The 20,148-nt window shown below is 42.4% G+C and overlaps 1 protein-coding gene across 1 annotated transcript in view; it reads right to left on the reverse strand.

Annotated features, from left to right (window-relative positions):
- Window positions 1-642: 642 nt before the first annotated feature.
- Window positions 643-20,148, reverse strand: part of LOC103975207 (serine/threonine-protein phosphatase 2A 65 kDa regulatory subunit A beta isoform) — a 39,733-nt gene continuing 20,227 nt past the window's right edge. The window contains exons 8-13 of the mRNA XM_065171961.1: window positions 14,229-14,333; window positions 6,807-6,989; window positions 2,613-2,705; window positions 1,293-1,432; window positions 1,142-1,208; window positions 643-1,052 (exon numbers count right to left, since the gene is read on the reverse strand). Coding sequence (XP_065028033.1) covers window positions 933-1,052; window positions 1,142-1,208; window positions 1,293-1,432; window positions 2,613-2,705; window positions 6,807-6,989; window positions 14,229-14,333 — 708 coding nt within the window. The 3' untranslated portion in view covers window positions 643-932. The remainder of the gene's footprint in view (window positions 1,053-1,141; window positions 1,209-1,292; window positions 1,433-2,612; window positions 2,706-6,806; window positions 6,990-14,228; window positions 14,334-20,148) is intronic.

The raw sequence follows: 20,148 nt of genomic DNA on the forward strand, positions 1-20,148 counted from the left end.
GATTAATTTTATATCAAAAATCAAAAAGCACTAATTAGCTTAACATAATTTTTTTACGGTTGAACGTTGGTAAAATTGCAACATGCAGCTAATCTCACCACTACAGGAAGGCTGGCCGAGTAACATAACAAACACTTGGCATGAATACAGGTAAAAACAAGTCACGAAGAATGTCTTCCCAGGTGGGGCAGCAAAAGGACATCAATTGTGCAAACAACTTTTCACATCTAACAGCAACAGAAGGCAATACAGTAGTACATTGTAGCTCAACAGCAAGTTGGGCTCTTCATCACCATGGCTCGCATGCTGCTTTATTTATACAAAATAAATGTGCGAGTAGACTAAAGATTTGAGTCAAATAACTCCATTTAGTCACCATGACAATGTATTGAAAAATGGACTTCCGATAACTCATCATTATTTGTCAAACTATCTATCTTACTCTACAAAACTTCTAACAAAATAGGAAAAAGAATTAAATTGTATGGTCAAACTCTTTCTAAGAACTTGTTCCGATTAAGAACGGTAAAGCTGAATGATGTATAGAAGGGTAATCAAAAATAGTGAGCAGGACTATGATATACTTAGGAAACAGATTTATGCGTACAGAACAAAATTCTTAACCTTTCTGACAAGTGTAACTTGACCACCAAATGTTTCATCAATAGACATGTAAATGTTTTGTAAGGGGTATCAATCAGAAACCTGGTAGCACCAGATTTCTACATAGAAATAATCATTGTGTTCGTGAATTATCCTGTCAACAACTAAAAGAAGCACACACATAAGTGTCAAAAAAGGTACCAACATTCATTGAGAACTCAGCGATGATTAGGGACCCATCAGTGTAAACTCAATCTCCTTACAAAAGCAGAGATGGTAACTTTTGAGTATCAACCATGGGAAAAATTGGACTCAACAAGGACAATTATCTAGTTTGACATCATTGCTGAGTCGCATGTCTGAAGTGCTTGGCTGGCAAAATATCTGACGTCCACATCTGGGTCCTCGCCAAGCTCAACAAGACATGGCCGAACCGTCTGCTCCACCACCTGCAATTAGTTTCCAGCATAATTTACCACATTTAGATCTTTGAGAAGATTATTGTAGGGGATGACTCTTAATGTTTTATAGTACTCACAGAATGGTCAAATATGGGTACGAGTGACTGCAGGACCTTTGCCACATTGAATTTGATGTTTGGTACCCTGGATATACCACATCGAATTTGCATTTATTAAAAATTTAATAAACACAAAGAAGGATAGAATTATACTTATTTGTCAACCTACCTGTCCTTTGAGGCAGAAATGATTACAGGCAGTAGCTTTTGGCAAGTGATATCCGAACCCAAGACAGGAGATAATAGAGAGATAGCTTGTAGAATGGTCATGCGATGCAGGTAATGTGGATTACTTATCTTCTCCAGCAACTAGCAAAATTCAAGTATAACGTCAGACTATCGAATTAACAAACTGATCTTTAAGCATTAGCACAACCAAACTGTGACACTTTAAACAGAGAAACAAAAACATTAGCTAACACGAAGCCACTTCGTATGAGAAGAGATGGTTATAGTGCATTAGAAACTCGTATTTGTCATCCAAGTAGTGCTGGCAGGCAAGTACCCACGTGTGCTTCTGAGTTCTAAGATGGAGCTCAGATAAAGGGGCAAATATCAATATTATACGTCCTTAGTAAAGAAACAATTGATGAGAAAAATTTTCATGCTTTTAGGTGAAAAGTTTAAGTGATAGGAATCTCAACATTTAACTATGTCAAAGTTTCACAAGGAGAAAACACCAAAATCATATCCGCGAGACTAGAAGCAGAGCATATAAATTCTGCTAATCCATTGTGCTTCAGAAAGAACCTAACAGAAGAGCTGGCCACCTGCTGTGCAGAATTGAAATACTCAAAAAGGACAACAAGCGAGAGAGAGAAAAAAAAGCAAAATCATAATTTTCAGAGGGTGCTTTGAAAGAACCAAAGTACATGCATCAGATGTTTACAGCACAGGTAGCTTATCAATTTTGAATTTCAATTTGTGTCAAAGGCTCAAACAAAGGCACATAAAAACACAACAAAATCATTCTCATAGAACTTTTATAAGCTGGTGTGGTAGCACCCTACCGCATTATAATCTGTATCATCTTCTGAAGACCAAAGAGAGTTTATTCATTAGCATCTTGCAACAACATACGGTACCAGTTGAAAACTGTTCAATTACATGCCTATACATTTGTGAATATGTTGGTAGCAAGCCATGCTGCTCATATTTTAAATTGATCAACTCCTCTACAGTTCCCTGGCTTCAGAGCCACAAACAATTTTGTAAAAGAACTACAATAATCTTGAGGTAACTGATTATCAAAAAATTAAGCCTATTGCACAACTTCTGCCGCTGAGGGGTCTGGCGAGAGTCAGAAGAATGCAGCCTTACCCCTGCAAGCAGAGAGGCTGTTTCCCCGCAGTTCGCCAAGTATTCCATAAAGAAAATCTGCTGGTAGAATATATATACATGAATGACAAATCAAAGCCGCAAGCACCAAAATGAGGACAGAAAAACAAACAATGTTTGAGAACCAAAAATAAAAAAAAAAAGAAAAAACCTGTGGCACTATATGCTGCATTGCCCATTCTGGACCAAATTCTTCAGCAAGACGCTTCAAGTTATTAGTAGCTGCCTCTCGAATAGAGAAAACCTGTAAGATGGTCAAAAGTCAAACAGCAATCCATGACCATTTGATGCTATACAAAAGAAAATGGCTTATAACTTTGACTCTCTTTGCTAAATTTTAAGCTAAATGTCACATAAACCCTGTGCACAAACAATAAAGTTATAACATAACCAAGAAATAAAATAGGTCACAAGTTCCTACTCTAAGCTAACAAATCACCTCAGGAAACAAGTATTATATGTAAAAGAAGAACTCTAGACCTCAAATTGTACAAAACCAGACAAAAACCAAATGGACTATTTATGTAATAGTGATAGATGTATGCAGTGTAGGGGATTCACACAAACCTTGAAAACCATAATGGTTATTTCATGGAATAAATGCATTAATCACATTCAAATGCATATCCAGGAGTCCAATTCCTAAGTGGAAAAAATAAAAAAGATATGGAGACAAGTCTAAGAAATAAAATTGTTAATATCAAAATACTTTCAATATTATGAAAATGTGAATAATTACAAAATTTTGATCGAAGAACACCTCCAACCAAAAATATCCACTCTAACAACATCATATAACAACTATGATCAAAGAATTCTATAAAGAATCTCCACAATTAGAAATGCTATGTTCCCACAATTAGAAGAAATAGAACAAGAAATAAAAATAGAAGATCCTGTTGAATCATAAGTATGTGAGTTCATATATAACAAAAAATAGCATACCTGTACGAAAACCTCTGCTAGGGTTTCCAGTCAAGGTCCCCCTATGGCCGCCACACCTCACCCTCCTACTCCCTCCTCTCCTGCGGTGATGTGTTCAGGCACTTTCTTGCCTGCACATGTGGGGGTTGGCGCAAGAGGGAGTGCGCCCTTTTCCTCTCCCAGCGTTGCCCCATCTCCGTTGCAAGCCGATCAGGCGACTCAATCTAGCTATGTGAGTTTCCTTGGTGCCATTGCCGCTTTTTCGACTTCTCTAGCAGCAAGCAGTGGAGCCCTAGATGGGTCAGTATTGGGGCATAGCATTCAAAGGGTCTCCTTTGCTACGACGGGCTTCTCCGTCGCCATTCCTCTAGTTCCTACCCTCTCTTCGAATCGCCAATGAGGTCGATAGAGGTCGTTGAAAGCAGTGATTTAAAAAGCACTAGGTGCCAAGGTCCAAAAACGCCCGAGGCGCTAGGCGCTCGCCCAGGCGCTCGCCCGAGCGAAGCGAGGCGCTAAAATATAAAAATATATAATATAATTAATAAAATAATATAAAATATATAAAAAAAATATAATATAATTAATAAAAATTAATAATATTAAAATTAAAATAATATATTATTAATCTATTAACAATATTAAAAATTAATTATTTTAAATAAACTTAATAATATTAACATTTAACAGTATACAGTATATGTATACTGTTAAAAGGAAGTGTACAGGGGTGCTAAGCCTGCTAATTGAGAAAAGAGGAAGCGGCAGCGGCGATAGCGACAGCGGCGAGCGGCGACAGCGGGAGTGGGAGCGGGAGCGGGAGTGGCGAGCAGCGGGAGGTGCGAGCGGCGGCAGCGGCAGCGGGAGGCGCGAGCGACGACAGCGACAGCGACAGCGGCAGCGGGAGCAAGAGCAGGAGTGGGAGTAGGAGCGGCGAGCAGCGAGAGGCGCGAGCGGCGACAGCGGCAGCGTTTGCGAGCAGCGACAACGGCGAGCGGCGACAACGGCAGCGTTTGCGAGCGGCGAGCAGCGGGATCGGGATCGAGATCGGGATCGACAGCGACGAGGGTTAGGGTTTGTTTGTCACTTATATCAGTTTTAGTTGGTTCGATTGAACCAACTAACCATCATAGATCGAACCAGGACCGAACCAGACCTAAAATCTTGGTTCGATCGCCTTAGTTAACCCAGGCGCTCGCCCGAAGCGCCCAACGCCTGGGCTCGGGCGAGCGCCCAGCGCCTGGGCTCGGGCGAGCGCCCAGGCGGCGCCTGTTTGAAGTGCGCCGCCTGGGAGATTAGCGAGGCGCTCGGGCCTCGCCTCGCCTCGCCCGAACGCCTTTTTAAATCGCTGGTTGAAAGCTAACAAGAATCATGTTGGAGACCACTAGCGACACATCGGAAGGCATGGATGTTGCTATACCAGCCCCATCGATGGGTAAATCTAAAGCAGCTTCGATCCCTGTTTTGCAGCAAGGCAAGAACCTTGCAAACGCCCTCTCTTCTTCGTTTATTAGGCTTCAAGGGGTTGTGACAATTGTCAAGCAGGTTTTGAAGTCGATCGCCTTTAGGGACCATGATGGCTGGCAAAGATTCTTCTTCCTCACTAGCGACGATGCATTCCCCCCATGGGTGATTTCTCCGGGGTCCCACTGGCCACACTAACCTCGATTGGTGTGGCGCAAGTTAATGCAATGCACACACTTGGGTCCACACCAAAAATGGAATTGATTCCTCCTGCTAGTTCCCTCCCTAGCGGCTTTTCCTTATCGACACTCTTCGTCGGTGCTTTGCATCCTAGTTCCTCTGCATTGGTGGGCGTTACCACTGCCTTACAAATGTCAACTGCTCTCCCTATTGCAATTGAACAACAATTATTGATCCCTGTGGTGTCCTTGTCAACTATGGTACTGAGTGTATCTATGCAAGATGCTTTCGGTGGGCGTTAGAAGCACTAATCTGCTTCCTCCTTGCCATGGAACTCTCCTCTGTCAGTGCAAAAATCTTCAGAGTTCACTCTTCCCTTCAATTTCACAGCCAAAACAGTACAATTCATTCTATGAACCTCCCTCTTTTTCCGACGATGGCACTCTTCGTATTCAAGCTTCTGATGAAGAAATCTCCAAGGGAGAGGAGTACTGGAAGAATTCACTTATTGGATATTTTGTTGGATCTCACCCACCTTTCCTCACCATTAGAAACCATGTGAATGCTTCTTGGAAGACCTTAGGTTCCTGGGTGTTCTCTCTATGAAAGCAGGATTCTGTATATTCTAATTTGGTGAATGAGATAATCTCATCCAAGTGTTAGAATCTAGAACATGATATTCAAAACAAATTCCTTATCCTTTGACCTTGGGAACATGATTGTCAATTGGAGAAAATTGATTTTTCAGCAATACCAATTTGGGTAACAATATTCAACCTTCATTTATTTATGTGGACTCCTAAATTTCTTAGCTCTATTACTAGTGGCATTGGGAAGCCTTTATTTAGGAACTAGCTCACTGGAAAAAAGGAGAGTATTGGATTTACTAGAGCATGCATTGAAGTTTCTGCTGATTCCGATCTTCCTGATTCTGCATTTTACTCTTAACGATGTCAAAGACTATGCTATTAGACTGGAGTACGATTGAAAACCGATGAGATGCTCACATTGTATGAAACACATACCTTCTACTAAATGGGTCCCGAAGCAGCAAGTGGCTACTATCCTACCTATGTTGTAGAAGATCCCCTCTACTACTTCTATGCTAGTAGTATATGATATTGGCCCTACCGTGCCAGGGACTTTCGTGCCACCTGTGTCAGCGACGACTTTTGTGTCAGCTGAACATGATATTGGCCCTATTGTGCCAGTGACTCTTATGCCACCTGTGTCTAAGGAGACGGTCTCTACTACGTCAAATGTATGTGATATCGGCCCTCTCACAGAAAACATGGATTCAGATTGTGATTTTCCTGTACAATCATGTATCATGACAGTCTCAAAGCAGTGATCATCTTTAACAGATTTGGTGCCCTCACAAGTACAAACGTGGTTGAGGATTCTGAAGAGGTAGATGAGGATACTAATTCTGTTTTGCCAGCCTTCAACTCGGTGTCGAAAAGCATCGAGCCTCCAAGAGACCCATGGATCCCAGTTATTTTTTCTTACCTCAGTGTAGAAAAGCATAGTGCCTAGAAGACACCTTCAGATCTCAGCTTGGGGGACATTCTGCATAATTTTTTCACTAGTGATAGTTGTTGGGGCCTTGCATGATGTTGATATGTATGCTCTCTGAGTTTTGTAGGCCTTAGTTGGGTTCTCTTCGTCCCTACGCCTTGAAATAGTGAAACATGTCTATGCTATGCTGTACTATTTTTTTCTTTATCTTAATACTATTCTTGCCTTTCTGCAAAAAAAGAAAAAAAAGAAACTAGCATACCTTATCTTCTAACCACTGCATGCAAAGAGCACCAAGTTTCTCGTCAAAAAAGCCAACACCCAACTGACTGGCCAATAAAGGGATGTACTCAATTATGGCAAGTCGAACACGCCAATGTCTATCTTCCGCAAGTTCAACAATAGCTGGCAGCAGAGACTGGGAAAGCAGACCAATTCCAATTACCTGAACAACATGCAGCTTCTGGTCAAAAGCATTTTTTTATAACATATTTTTCAACACAAAGTAACTAAGTTCTACTTTCAATATGTTCTTGAACCTAACTAGTAAAGCACCAGAAAAGCAAATAGAAGCTCAGTACATGCAAATTGATTGCTAAGCAATGGAATTATACAGTGTATGTTAAATATATGGAATATTAGCCTTGTGCCTAATCCATATGAACAACCAAAACCTCTCTGCCAGATAAAAAAATCCAAATTGTTCAAAAAGGTATTGTTGATTCAAGCAACCACTTCCATCGGAAAGAGTTCAAGAAATTCCCCAATCAGATAGAGCAAAATGTTACTAATATTAACGAACAGTCCATCTTCTGTTAGTTCATCAAGTGAACTGCTACAGAACTGAGATATTAGAATGTTTTGGAAGAAATAACGGAAATAATAGATATTAATCAGATTATACAAGAGGGTACAACTATGATGACCCCATCACTTGTATTGGGTTTGAGACAATACTCCATAACTGATTATGTTCATCTCAAATAATCAACCTATATCAAAGTATAAACTATACTTACTAATAAGGGCAGACAATCCTAAACCAAACTGGAAATAATGCCTAACCATAGGTTTAAGTATCAGACAATGATGTGAAGCTCTTTCATGGACATAAGGACTCTAATTCAGATATCATACAGGCATGTAAACAAGTCCGAGACCTGAAACAGGAAGGAACATGAGAGAAAAAAAGGAAACTAAGGGATGTTCTGGATAGAGGAGAGCACATACAAAGATACAGCCTTCTGAGTTACACAACAGGTATACTCAAGAAAAATAAAAAGCAATAAACAAACATCTCCAGACAGATAATTGTTTCCATAATATTCACTTTTATCAACCAACTTATATGATAATTCCAAATTACATCTTTGTGTTTAGTTCTAGGGAAATAAACAAATATCACCACAGTCACAACCTAACATAAAAAAGATAATGCAGAATTAAAAAACACCGATATCTAAGATGTATATTAAGTTCAAATTTGCTATAGCATTTCATGTTAAACCCTCAGTAGAACAATAATCCTGGACTCGATTCAGTTCACATAAATGTGATTAAAATGCCAAAGCCATGAAACTTTGAAGATAGTTGCCAGAGCATAACATAAGAAATCAAAATCGAAATGATTAATACAATATATATTTATTGACAGTGTTAGCATTCAAATATGAGCTCTCAGTAGATATCTGGTGACTTTATTTGCTAGCTCTTATATTTCCTTAAAAATAAGCATACTCATAGCTGTTCAGCCCATCAGCCTTTCATGCAATGCAAAAATTGGCAAAAGCCTTTGCTATGGATTAGGTGCATGAGCATCAATCTAAAATTCAAGATAGTCAAGGCTCACGATGATACAGGCCACATCAATGATCAAACGCGTAATCAAACCTTCAAGCATTTAGATCAGGATTCTCAATTTCGATATGTACCACCCGGTACGGGTGGTACGTATCAGTCTGAGAGGATACGAGTTTGCGAACCGCCCTCTACCATATGGTATCAATGTTTTAACTAGTACCAAGGCATACCGACCAGTACAAACCCAGATTTTGACCGTTATCGAGGCAAACCAATCGATATGCCTTGGCATGGTAGGTGGAGATATTTTTAAGGTTTTAGGATGTACAGTCAGTACACCCTAGCATACCAACGGTACATACCAGTATGTACCATACCGAGCTCAATACGGACTGGTATTCAAAACCCTGATTTAGATTATCAAGCATAAAAACAACAATAGTCTAAAATAAAAAGAAAATTTAAGCATCATCTCGGCATTAATACCTTTACTCTTCATAATATTCATATCAATCAACTCCAATCAAACTTTTCTGACGTTAACTTGGAATAATTAGTGTAAGCTTCTGCTCTAGCATTTTATGTGAACTGAATCACATAATCTGCTCTAGCCAGATACCTACATTAATCAAAAATTGTACGAGAAACTTCATTACCATGGGCATCTGGCTGGCGTTCTAAATCCAACCTGATATTTCAAGTGATAACCTACCAACAACACAGAAAGGTCCGGATATATATTTTCCTAACAAAGTTTTATGCTAGACACAAGTCCTCCAATGCAATAATCCTCCCTACTTCTAGCAGATGTATCTTTTCCTGATGAGGTTTTGTGCTATAATACAATAATCCTCCCTTCTTCTAGCTCAAGATTGGGTTTGTCATGTAATTATCTATGTATTAACAATGTTTAAAAAGCTAGGTACATGTCCTTACATTAGTATAATATGACAGCAGGCCATGCAGAAACAAAAATAAACTAAAGAATGGCTCTGTTCCGTAACTTGGCCCACAAAGATGGTACACAAGCATGCCAAATCTTGTTCGGTAAATGCTAGGCAGTATCTTTGGTATAGCAGGCCCACAAAGATGGTACACAAACATGCCAAATCTAGTTCTGTCACGGACAAAACTGTAAACAAGGTGTTTAATGTAATGCTTATGTATGTATGTGTCTTTTGGTTTGTTCATGCTTTGCACAGCATGTAGAGGGACGGTCGAAGGCTTAAAAGCCTCATTTTAGTTGGGTTTGGTAGCCATTTTAGGCTTGTAAATAAAGGTTGTATCATGTGGACACTTATGAGAGATTTCGGTCTGTAGTGGACCATTTGGACCCTTTGTTGTGCAACCGTTCAGAGCTTATAAAATCTGTTTGTAATTTGCATTGACTATGAAATATTTTTTGAAATGTTTGCTTGTGGATCCCGAGTGAGGTGTTTTCTCTAACCCGTTTTCTCTTTTGTAGGTCCTAAGGAACTATGGGAGGTTTCAGGAAGGCTAACCTTTGCGGACGGATACACAAGGGTGCCACACGACTTAGGCAAAACAAGCTAAGTCCGTGACAGATGGTATCAAAGCGGGACAGCCAGCACGCGCGACCGTTTAGGGGAAAATGAGCATGGAGATGTAAGGATAATGAGTCACTTAGAGGAGCGGGCATCTGAGATTGGCATTCAGAGGAATGGCGAACCCTTCACGCAAGAGGCACCACGAGGACAAGCAAGCTGAGAAGAATGCGTAGCACACAAAGGTTGGGATGGCTGAGTTTGAGCTATGGCTTAACGTTGGCAGCCATATTTGATGGTGCTCAAGGCAAGCGAGGCGCTTGATAAAGGATGAGACCATGCAAGGCGGAATGAGTTGTTCAGCGACCGAAAGAGTTGTGCAAAGCTCATAGAGGTGAGGGGAATTATTAACTCGAAGAATTCGGTACTCATGCAAGGGCTTGTATGCGAACGATGGAATATTCGTGGCCATCCCAAGGCGACCGAAGCTCGACGCCGTGGAGCATTGAAACTTTCTCGTCGGCATGAGAAGGATACGTCCGTAGGAAGCTGAAGTGTGCAGCGAGTTCAGCATGTTGTTAGGCCTTGAGGGGTGCAGCGGGGATTGTATTGACATGGAGTCGTAATCTAGCAAGTGTGTTTGCGGGAGGCAGAACAATGCACAGTTTGTTTAACAAGGAGGAGTAGTCCAAGGAGATAGTGGTCTCCGAAACATTCAAAAAGAAGGAAGCGAAGAGAGAAGTTACTCCAACGGGATAGATATCCAAGAGGGATAAGTCACAGCTCTTCAGAGTGAGAACCAAGTGCAACGGACCGTACATGTTGAGGAAGAGTACCTCAAAAACAACTTCACAAAGCTCAACGAATCGAGCGAGCGACGAGGAGTCGTCGCATGATCTCGCTTGAGATAATGCATTGGGGGGATGTATTGCGAGATCAAGTGGGGGACCGATCAAAGGTAACACAAATGAAGACACACTTAGAGTCGATATGGAGATCGGACTTAATAAAGGGCTAACCCATGGAATGGTGGGCACGAGGGCCACCATTAACTCAATGCAAAACGAGGAGCAAAGCAACTTGGGTGTAACTTAGCGAAGTACCCAAGCCGCATAACGGGAGCCGACATAGAAGACGAAATATGGAGCGGAGGCACAGAACTTTCCTTGGACAGAGGTCAAAGACATGAACTCTAGCAGAGGCAAGAGCGGGATCATGTCGTTCAATGGATCCCTCATTCTGATTGAGCGGGCTCATCCTACATGGTGCTAAAGACGAAGGGAGCTTCAAGGCACATGCACCTTACCTCAGAGAAGCATTTGATAGAGGAACTAATGCGACTCAACTTGCGGAGGCAAAGTTGGGTTCAGAAGGCCTTGGCACAGAGCAAGAGGACACAAAGGCGGGTACTCTTGAAGAATATGCCACAGTGTTGCTATTCAAGTTGTCATGAAGAGAGAGGTGCGTAGCGAAGATTGTGCTGGTAGGGGCAAAGGCCCAGGATCCAAACAATGGTGCACAAATTTTAGCGAAGTCGGTGGACTTTAAGAGCTACTAGGCGATAGACTATCCTAAAGCGGTGCTTCGTCTAGGTGTGACCCGAGAGCGGGCGGACGAAGGTCGATTGCCAAAGGAGCGAACACAATCAAAAGTAAAAGAGGCCCTGCGATGTGTTGGCAAAGGCCACACATGGAGGGATAACAATCCGAGTTCATCCCACAAGGATCAGAATGTAATGGAGATGTCACCAAGAGGTGACATAGTGTAGCGGATCGTGGTGGAACAGTTCGTGGCAAATACGATACACACAAATATAGTCTCGTGAGGGACTATATCATACGGAGGTATGATCGGGAGCTACTAGGAGCTCCACTTCAGTGAACAACATGACGATAAGAAAGGCTATGGATTCAAGGAGTGAATACCATGGTATCGCAGAGGCGAGTCTTCCATGTGTGCATCGAATATTGCATCGGATGAAAACCTTGGTCATCAGCATATGAGGGTTGTGTACCACCGAGAGTAAAGTTCGAATGCAAAAACCAATGAGTCTCATAGGGGGACTTGATCAAGCAAAGGTATGATCGAAGCGGTTAGAGAGTTGGACTGCTCTAGAGCTCATATTCGCTTAAGGGAGCCCAATAAGTCAGAGGACAAGGCCGAGTAAGCAAACGTTGTTACCAATGAAGCTAAGGAGAACAGAATCGTTGCGAACCCTGCAATAGGATGGCGGAAGCCATACACAAGAGTTGCAGTCTGTCTTTCCATCGACCAAGGGGAACTGCTCGGAGAACACGGAGGTGTTGGAGCTGGGGGTCGAAAGGGGCGAGGAAGCGACGACGAGTCCAGAGGGACTTAGCTACCCAAAACCAAGCATCGATTAGAATGGAGGTGGACTCGGAGGAGTGCCACAGAGGCATATCTACCGATCGTGAAGAAAGGGATGCAGATACGAGGCGACGGATAGTAGGGCCATGGGCATGGTAGCGCCATGGTACCGCAAAGGCAGGACTTCCGTGAAGTCATCGATCTCTTCTTCTCAAGGAGGGAGAATGCTTAGTCGTAAAAGGGGCCGAGGAGGTGGAAAATACAGAGACAAACTCCAAGTACCGAGACAAGGCTAAAGGGCAGAGGCCAGGGAACTTCGTAAGACCGGTGTCAACGAGCTTCTCATCAAGATAGCCGAAAGTGAAGGGCTTCAGGTCGATGCAAGAGTGCATGAACAAGGAACGAAATAGGCAGTACGCAGTATTTTACCTTTGCTACTCAGTGGAGTAGGCGGCAGGGTTATTGGAAAAGACGGTACAATCCCAAAGGCGACCAAAACTATTAGAGACTTACTCCAAGTTGGGGTGAAAACTTCCTGCATTTCAGAAGTTCAATGGCATTGAGAAAGTGAATCACAGTAGCTAACTCAACGCAATGAGTGCAAACACTTCGAGTGCTCCATAAGTGTAAGCAAAGAGCAGGCGAAGGCTAGTAACCAACTCGATGCATGGAGTACAACCCTCGATGAGGCAAGCGAAGTCAAGTAACCTTTGCCTTCTCAACTCTAAAGAAAATGGGCGAAACCGAGTACCCCAATTCTCTTATCTATCTAGCAAATGAGCTTTGCACATGTTCAAAGACCCTTCGAAGAAACTAAATGGAAGACAATAGTTGTCAAATCCTCATCAATGGTGATCAGTGCTACTAAGAGTAGATTACCCGCTTCATTTCCCAAGAGAATGCCAATTGAAAGCGGAAGTGATGCGAACCTAACTGGAAGTGACAACTAAGTGAAAGAAGAGTCGATGGGAAAATTTTGTAGAGGAAGGAACCAAAACTTCAAAAGTTTACGAGACGATGCTCATTAAAGCTCCAACAAGAATTTACCCAGTTCAAGCAGCATGAGGCATTTGAGAGACTGGCGCATAGCAAGGATGATCTTTTCCTTCATCTAAAGGATCCGCAGAAACCAACAGGAATCAACACAACTCAGCCAATCCCACACTAGAGTCAGAGTTATTGGCGAGTTGAAATAGCATGGCGGATCAAAAGTTCGACTACTCAACAACAATAGTTGAGAGCAGTTTGAAGCCAACAGACGCATTGCAGCTGGAGCAGAAGAATGAAGATTCAGCAAAGGCGAGGAGTTGCAGTGTCGGCAAAAGCTTCGACGAGGACGTCGAAGGAATAAATGGGGGAGAATATCACGGACAAAATTGTAAACAGGGTATTTAATGTAATGCTTATGTATGTTTGTGTCCTTTGGTTTGTTCATGCTTTGCACAGCATGTAGAAGGACGATCGAAAGCTTAAAAGCCTCATTTTAGTTGGGTTTGGTAGCCATTTTAGGCTTGTAAATAAAGGTTGTGTCATATGGACACTTGTGAATGATTTCGATCTGTAGTGGACCATTTGGACCCTTTGTTGTGCAACCGTTCAGAGCTTGTAAAGTCTATTTGTAAGTTGCATTGACTATGAAGTGTTTTATATAATGTTTGCTTGTGGATCTCGAGTGAGGTATTTTCTCTAACCTGTTTTCTCTTTTATAGGTCCTAAGGGACCATGGGAGGTTTTGGGGAGACTGGCCTTTACGAACGGATACGCAAGGGTGCCGCACGACTTAGGCAAAATGAGCTAAGTCCGTGACAATTCGGTAAATATTAGGTAGTATCTCTGGTGTAGCACAGTTATTAAATTATTGGTATGTACCCAAATAAAAAAATGTTGTTTTTTTCTTTGTTTTGAAACATGTTTGCAGTAAAGAGGCTCTTGATGTCATCTTGGCTAACTCTATTTTGTCTGAATTTTTCATATAATCCAACGAAAACACTTAATTCAGGGTATATGTAAGGCACAAGAAAGAAGCCATGAAAACCTAAACATTGACACACCTGATTCACTTGATCAAGCTTGCTAATAATATTAAGTCGAACATCAGGAAACTCATCTTTTAAGAGAGAAAGAAAGATTGGAAGAAGTTGTTCAATTGTTGCATCCTGCACAATGCAAAAAAATAGTTAAATAACTCATGGAAAACATAGCAGATAAAAAAGATAAAATAGAAAGAACTAAACGAGCAGAAAAGTTGGCCAAGAAACAATGACAAATATTTTGTTAAAGCTAAATCATATATGGAACTCCATGCATTGGATCTTGACAAAAGAAAACTAATCAACAGGCATATATTGATTGAATTAAGTGAATGAGTATAATAGTTTCAGTATAATGATTAAATAATACATGTTTCATGGAAGCATGCCATAGAAAAAAACATGACCCAGTGAAATGCATATCAATACTACAATTAAAATTCTATTATTTAAATGAAAAACAATTAGGTGCATGTGCATAGACTTCCAAAAAAATAAACGGGAAAAACAGCAACAGTAACAAAATATATGCTACTCTGTTAGTAAGGTGGTTTATTTGAAGGTTAAAAAACTAACCTTAGCTGAGAGAACCAAATTATTTATAGTGTGTATTGCCAAGGATCATGGTCTGCAGTACCAAACTATACCGCCCGGTACGGGCGGTACGTACCGGTCCGACAGGTTGCCGATACGCGGACCGTCTGTTACCGGTCCGAGTGCACTGTAGCACTATAGTAGTGCACTGTAGCACTGTAGCATAGCTACAGTACTCGGCACACCTGAGTATACCGCTCGGTACACCAGGGTGTACCGTTGGGTATACTGTACCATACCGGTACCGAGCCCAGGTCGAAACACCGGTACGGTACGGTATTGCGAACCTTGCCAAGGAAAACAAATGCAAACATAATGTTCGAACCCTTGCAGATTCTAAACTTGGGGTTGATCTCTTTAGGGGATCGGCCTCCTTGGAACTCTATAGGGGTTCCTCCCTCCAAGTTGCTGCTCAAAGGCTGCAGAAAAGATTCATCTATTGCTTATCAAAAGAGAAGGAATACATGGCTATTTATAGGGCTTCTAAACCCTAACTCCTAATATGACTCCTACTTAAGACTCTTACTTCTAACCAACTCCTAATATGACTCATACTCAAGACTCCTATTCCCTTACAACTCCTAATTCTTCTCTAAGAAAAAACCTCCTAACAGAATGTCCCTTTCAATTAGGACTCTCCTAATTAGTCCTAACAGAGTGTCCCTTTCAATTAGGACTCTCCTAGCTAGAGTCCTAACAGAATGTCCCTCTCAATTAGGACTCTCCTAGCTGGAGTCCTAACAGAATGTCCCTCTCAATTAGGACTCTCCTAGCTAGAGTCCTAACAGACCCGCCCTCTTCAAATCAGCCTTGTCCTCAAGGCTGAGATTCCATGAACTCAGGGAACCGGGTCTTCAGCTCCTCATATGGTTCCCATGTGGCGTCTTCAAGTGGTAGATTATTCCAATGCACTAGTACTTCAGTAGAGGGATGTCGGTGACGCATCACGATCCTGCGATCGAGGATGGCCTGTGGTTGGGCTTGAATAACTCCATCCTCAGTTGTGTTGGGCAGTTGGATCTGGGGTGACTCGTGTTCTCCCAACTTGGGCTTTAGGCATGATACGTGGAAGACAGGGTGAATTTTGGCATCTTCAGGTAATTTTAAGTCTGTATGCCACGGCTCCAATACGCTCTGTGATCTGATAGGGCCCATAAAAACGTGGGGATAGCTTCATGGAGGCTCGAGTGTTGATAGAGAGTTGCTTGTATGGTTGTAGGCGAAGATAAACCCAATCTCCCACTGAAAATTCTCTTTCACTTCGTCGTGTGTCGGCTTGCTGCTTCATTCTGGCTTGAGCGGTAGAGAGATTATCTTTTAACAGTTGTAAGAGTTTGTCCCTATCAATCAATTCTTGGTCAACCTGATCTACCTTGGCCGAGCCAATTACATACTTTGGAATCACAGGTGCTGGTCGACCATACAATGCTTCATAAGGGGCACATTTTGTAGATGAATGATATGTAGTATTATACCACCATTCGGCCCAAGGAAGCCATTTTGCCCACTCTTTTGGTCGGTCGCTAGCGAAACACCGGAGGTACGTCTCTAAGCACCTATTTACCACCTCTGTTTGGCCGTCAGTTTGTGGATGATATGCTGTGCTCATCTTGAGTTTGGTGCCTTGTAACTAAAATAACTCGGTCCAAAATTTACTAGTGAAGATCCTGTCACGATCACTTACGATGGACCTTGGCATCCCATGCAGTTTAACAATATTTTCTATGAAAATCTGAGCAATACTAGCAGCAGTGTAGGGATTTCTCACAGCACAAAAATGAGCATATTTCGTAAGTCGATCAACCACCACGAGAATCGTGCTTTTACCTTTGGAAGATGGCAGCCCTTCAATGAAGTCCATGGAGATGTCAGTCCACACTGAGTCTGGTATGGGTAGTGGTTGTAGCTTCCCTGGATTTGCCACAGTTTCACCCTTGTGCTGTTGACATACATCACATTGTGCCACATATTCAGCAATAATTTTTTTCATCCCTCTCCAATAAAAATTTTGCTTCACTCTTTTGTAGGTTCTTAGAAATCCAGAGTGCCCTGCTGAAGGTATAGAGTGCATTTCATGCAAGATGATTGCGATGCAAGGGGAGTCAGGTATAAGCACAATGCGACCTTTGTAGCGTAAATCCCTCGAATCCCAGGTGTAGTGGGCTATTGCACTTGGATCCTCCTCCAATTTTTTTATGATCTTGCTGATCTCTGGATCCTTCTTCCATTCTTCCCTAATGTCCTAGAGGAGACCGGTGGTAGGAAGGGAGATGGCTGAAACCTTAGCTTGTTCAGGTAGCCGTGAGAGTGCATCTGCAACAACGTTTTCTTTCCCCTTTTTGTAAATAATTTCATAATCAAATCCAAGAAGTTTGGTTACCCATTTTTGCTGCTCAGGGGATGATATCTTTTGCTCCAAAAAGTACTTGAGGCTTTTATGGTCAGTTTTAATTTGAAATCGCCGGCCGATCAGGTAGGGTCTCCACCTCGTTACTGCGTGTACAATGGCAAGCATCTCCTTATCATATACTGACATATTTTGATGGGAGGGAGATAATGCCTTGCTAGTGTATGCGAGTGGTCGACCATTTTGCATGAGAACGGCTCCAATTCCGACTCCAGATGCGTCGGCCTCAATGATGAAGGGTTTATTGAAATCCGGTAGCGCAAGCACCGGTGTTGTTGTCATGGCTGCTTTAAGTTTGTCGAAGGCAGTAGAGGCTTTGTCCGACCATTGGAAAGCATCTTTTTTCAGTAAAGAAGTGAGTGGTGCACTGATCTTCCCATAGTCCTTAACAAATTTTCGGTAGTAGCCCGTTAGTCCAAGGAACCCCCGCAGTAATTTCACGTTTGTAGGTTTCGGCCAGCCTTGCATTGCCTCAATTTTTGTTGGGTCTACCGCCACTCCTTCTGATATTATATGCCCAAGGTACTCTACTTTTTGCTGGAGAAAGCTGCACTTTGGTTGCTTAACAAAAAGAGTATTCTCCCGAAGGATCGTCAAAACAATCCGTAAATGCTGAAAGTGAGTCTCAAGAGAAGGGCTGTAAACGAGAATATCATCGAAAAATACCAGCACAAATTTACGAAGAAAGCTCCGAAATATATCATTCATGAGACTTTGAAAGGTTGAAGGAGCATTAGTGAGTCCAAAAGGCATTACCAAGAATTCATAATGGCCATCATGCGTGCGAAATGCAGTTTTTGGAATGTCATCGTTACATACCCGAATTTGGTGGTAACCGGATCGGAGGTCCAACTTCGTGAAGACTCGAGCTCCTTTCAATTCATCAAGAAGTTCATCCACCACTGGTATTGGGTATTTGTCCTTGACGGTGATGCCATTTAAAGCTCGGTAGTCGATGCACATCCGCCAAGTTCCGTCCTTCTTGCGTACAAGTAGCACCGGTGAGGAATAGGGGCTGCAACTTGGTCGAATCACCCCTGTTTCAAGCATCTCCTTTACGATCTTTTCAATTTCATCTTTCTGGAGGTGAGGATATCGGTATGGTCGAGTGTTCGCTGGTGGCTTGCCCGGAAGGATTGGAATTCGATGGTCATGTTGCCGAGAAGGAAGAAGACCGCGCGGTTCAGCAAATATGTCGGCAAATTCAGTAAGCAATTGGGCAAGATTTTGATCTTCAAATTCTATTTTCTTCCCCTTTGGTTGCTGCTGGAGGTGCATCAAAAAGGCACCATTTACCTTGTGTAAAACTTTCTCCATTCGTTGGGTCGAAACAGTGGTAACGTTGCTTCCGCGCTTCCCGCGTAGGATGATCTGTTTGCCCTTACAGTAGAATTTCATAATTAATTTAGAAAAGTTCCAAGAGACATCACCTAGTGTAGTCAGCCATTCTATACCAAGCACTGCCTCATAGTCATCGATTGGTAGGAGGAAGAAATCGGTGATAATTTCTTGGTCTTGCAGTAATAGTTTCACCTGCGGGCATCTTTGGTCGCACTTTAGGATTCTACCGTCGGCAACCTTTACATCAAACTTGCTGCAACCTTCAATATGCAGTGCCATTCGAGCAGCAACCTTACTATTCAGGAAGTTATTAGTGCTACCCGTGTCGATGAGAACAGTGATCGGCTGTTGTTTGAGAAGGCCTCCAACTTTCATCGTTTGCGGATTTGAATAGCCGGCTAGTGCGTGTACCGTAATGTCGGTCGGCTGTGGCTCTTCTTCCATATCTTCTTCTTCATGTTCAAGGCTCTCTTCTAGATGTTCAATGACCTCTTCTTCTACTGGTTCAATCATAAGAAGTCTACCTTTTTTACAGCGATGCTCGCGGCTCCACGGCTCGTCGCAATGCCAACATAACCCCTTCGCAGATCGCTCCCGAAGTTCTTCTCTTGTTAACCTTTTCGGTGCAGGGACTCGGTTGATAGTAGGGGGGGCTGAGGGCTTTAGTATTGTAGGTCGTGGAGTGATCCTTGTCCTCCGGGCTTCATGGTTCAATCGCTCCTCTTGAAGTCGTGCGAAAGAGATGGCTGCCATAAGCGTGTATGGTTGTCGCGCCTTAACTTCTCCCCGGATCTCCGGCTTTAAGCCCTCAATAAAAGTCCCCAATAACTGTTTTTCAGACCAATCACGAGTTTGATTAGATAACCTTTCAAACCTGGTTTGGTACTCCTGAATGGTGGAGGTTTGTCGGATCTTTGCGAGTTGTCCGTCAATGTTCTCGTAATAAGTTGGTCCGAAGCGGATCAGTAGTCCTTCTTTGAATTGTCGCCATGAAAGGGCTCCATAAGTGTGTTCAAACCAGTCAAACCATTGTATGGCATCCCCTTCAAGATGTATAGCTGCAATTTCCACCATGGATGCATCCGCAGTTTTATGGTACCGAAAATATCGCTCAACGCGCGAGATCCAACCAATTGGGTCTCCTTCTTCCCATCTAGGGAAGTCCACTCTCATGCGCGAATAGTTGGGGTCGGTCATAGAGCCTCCCCTCTCTTGGAAGTCATCTCTTTGGGCATGATGTGATTGGTTAGAGCTCTCTCCTTGATGTGATTTCTTCGGGCTTGGTGGTCGGCCCAAACTGAATTCGGTAAGGAGAGTTCGAATCTTATCCTCCATTCGTGCCTCAAAGGCTTCAAATTTAGCATTGATTGCGTCCTCAGATGCCATAGTATATGACTCCAAATCTGTGATGTTAAGATCTCTCTTTTGTTGACGAGTTAAAGGCATGTATAGGTTTGATAAAAATCAATGAAAGTTTGCTGCAGAATTGTGTTGTCTTGTAAGAGCAGAATTATCGTCGAAGAAACAGCGGTTTCTTGACGAAATCTCCACAAAAATTTAAGAGATTTGAGGAGAGAGTTGACAGCAATATCTCAGTTT

Source organism: Musa acuminata, chromosome BXJ3-10, assembly GCF_036884655.1.
Source record: "Musa acuminata AAA Group cultivar baxijiao chromosome BXJ3-10, Cavendish_Baxijiao_AAA, whole genome shotgun sequence".
NCBI lineage: Eukaryota > Viridiplantae > Streptophyta > Magnoliopsida > Zingiberales > Musaceae > Musa > Musa acuminata.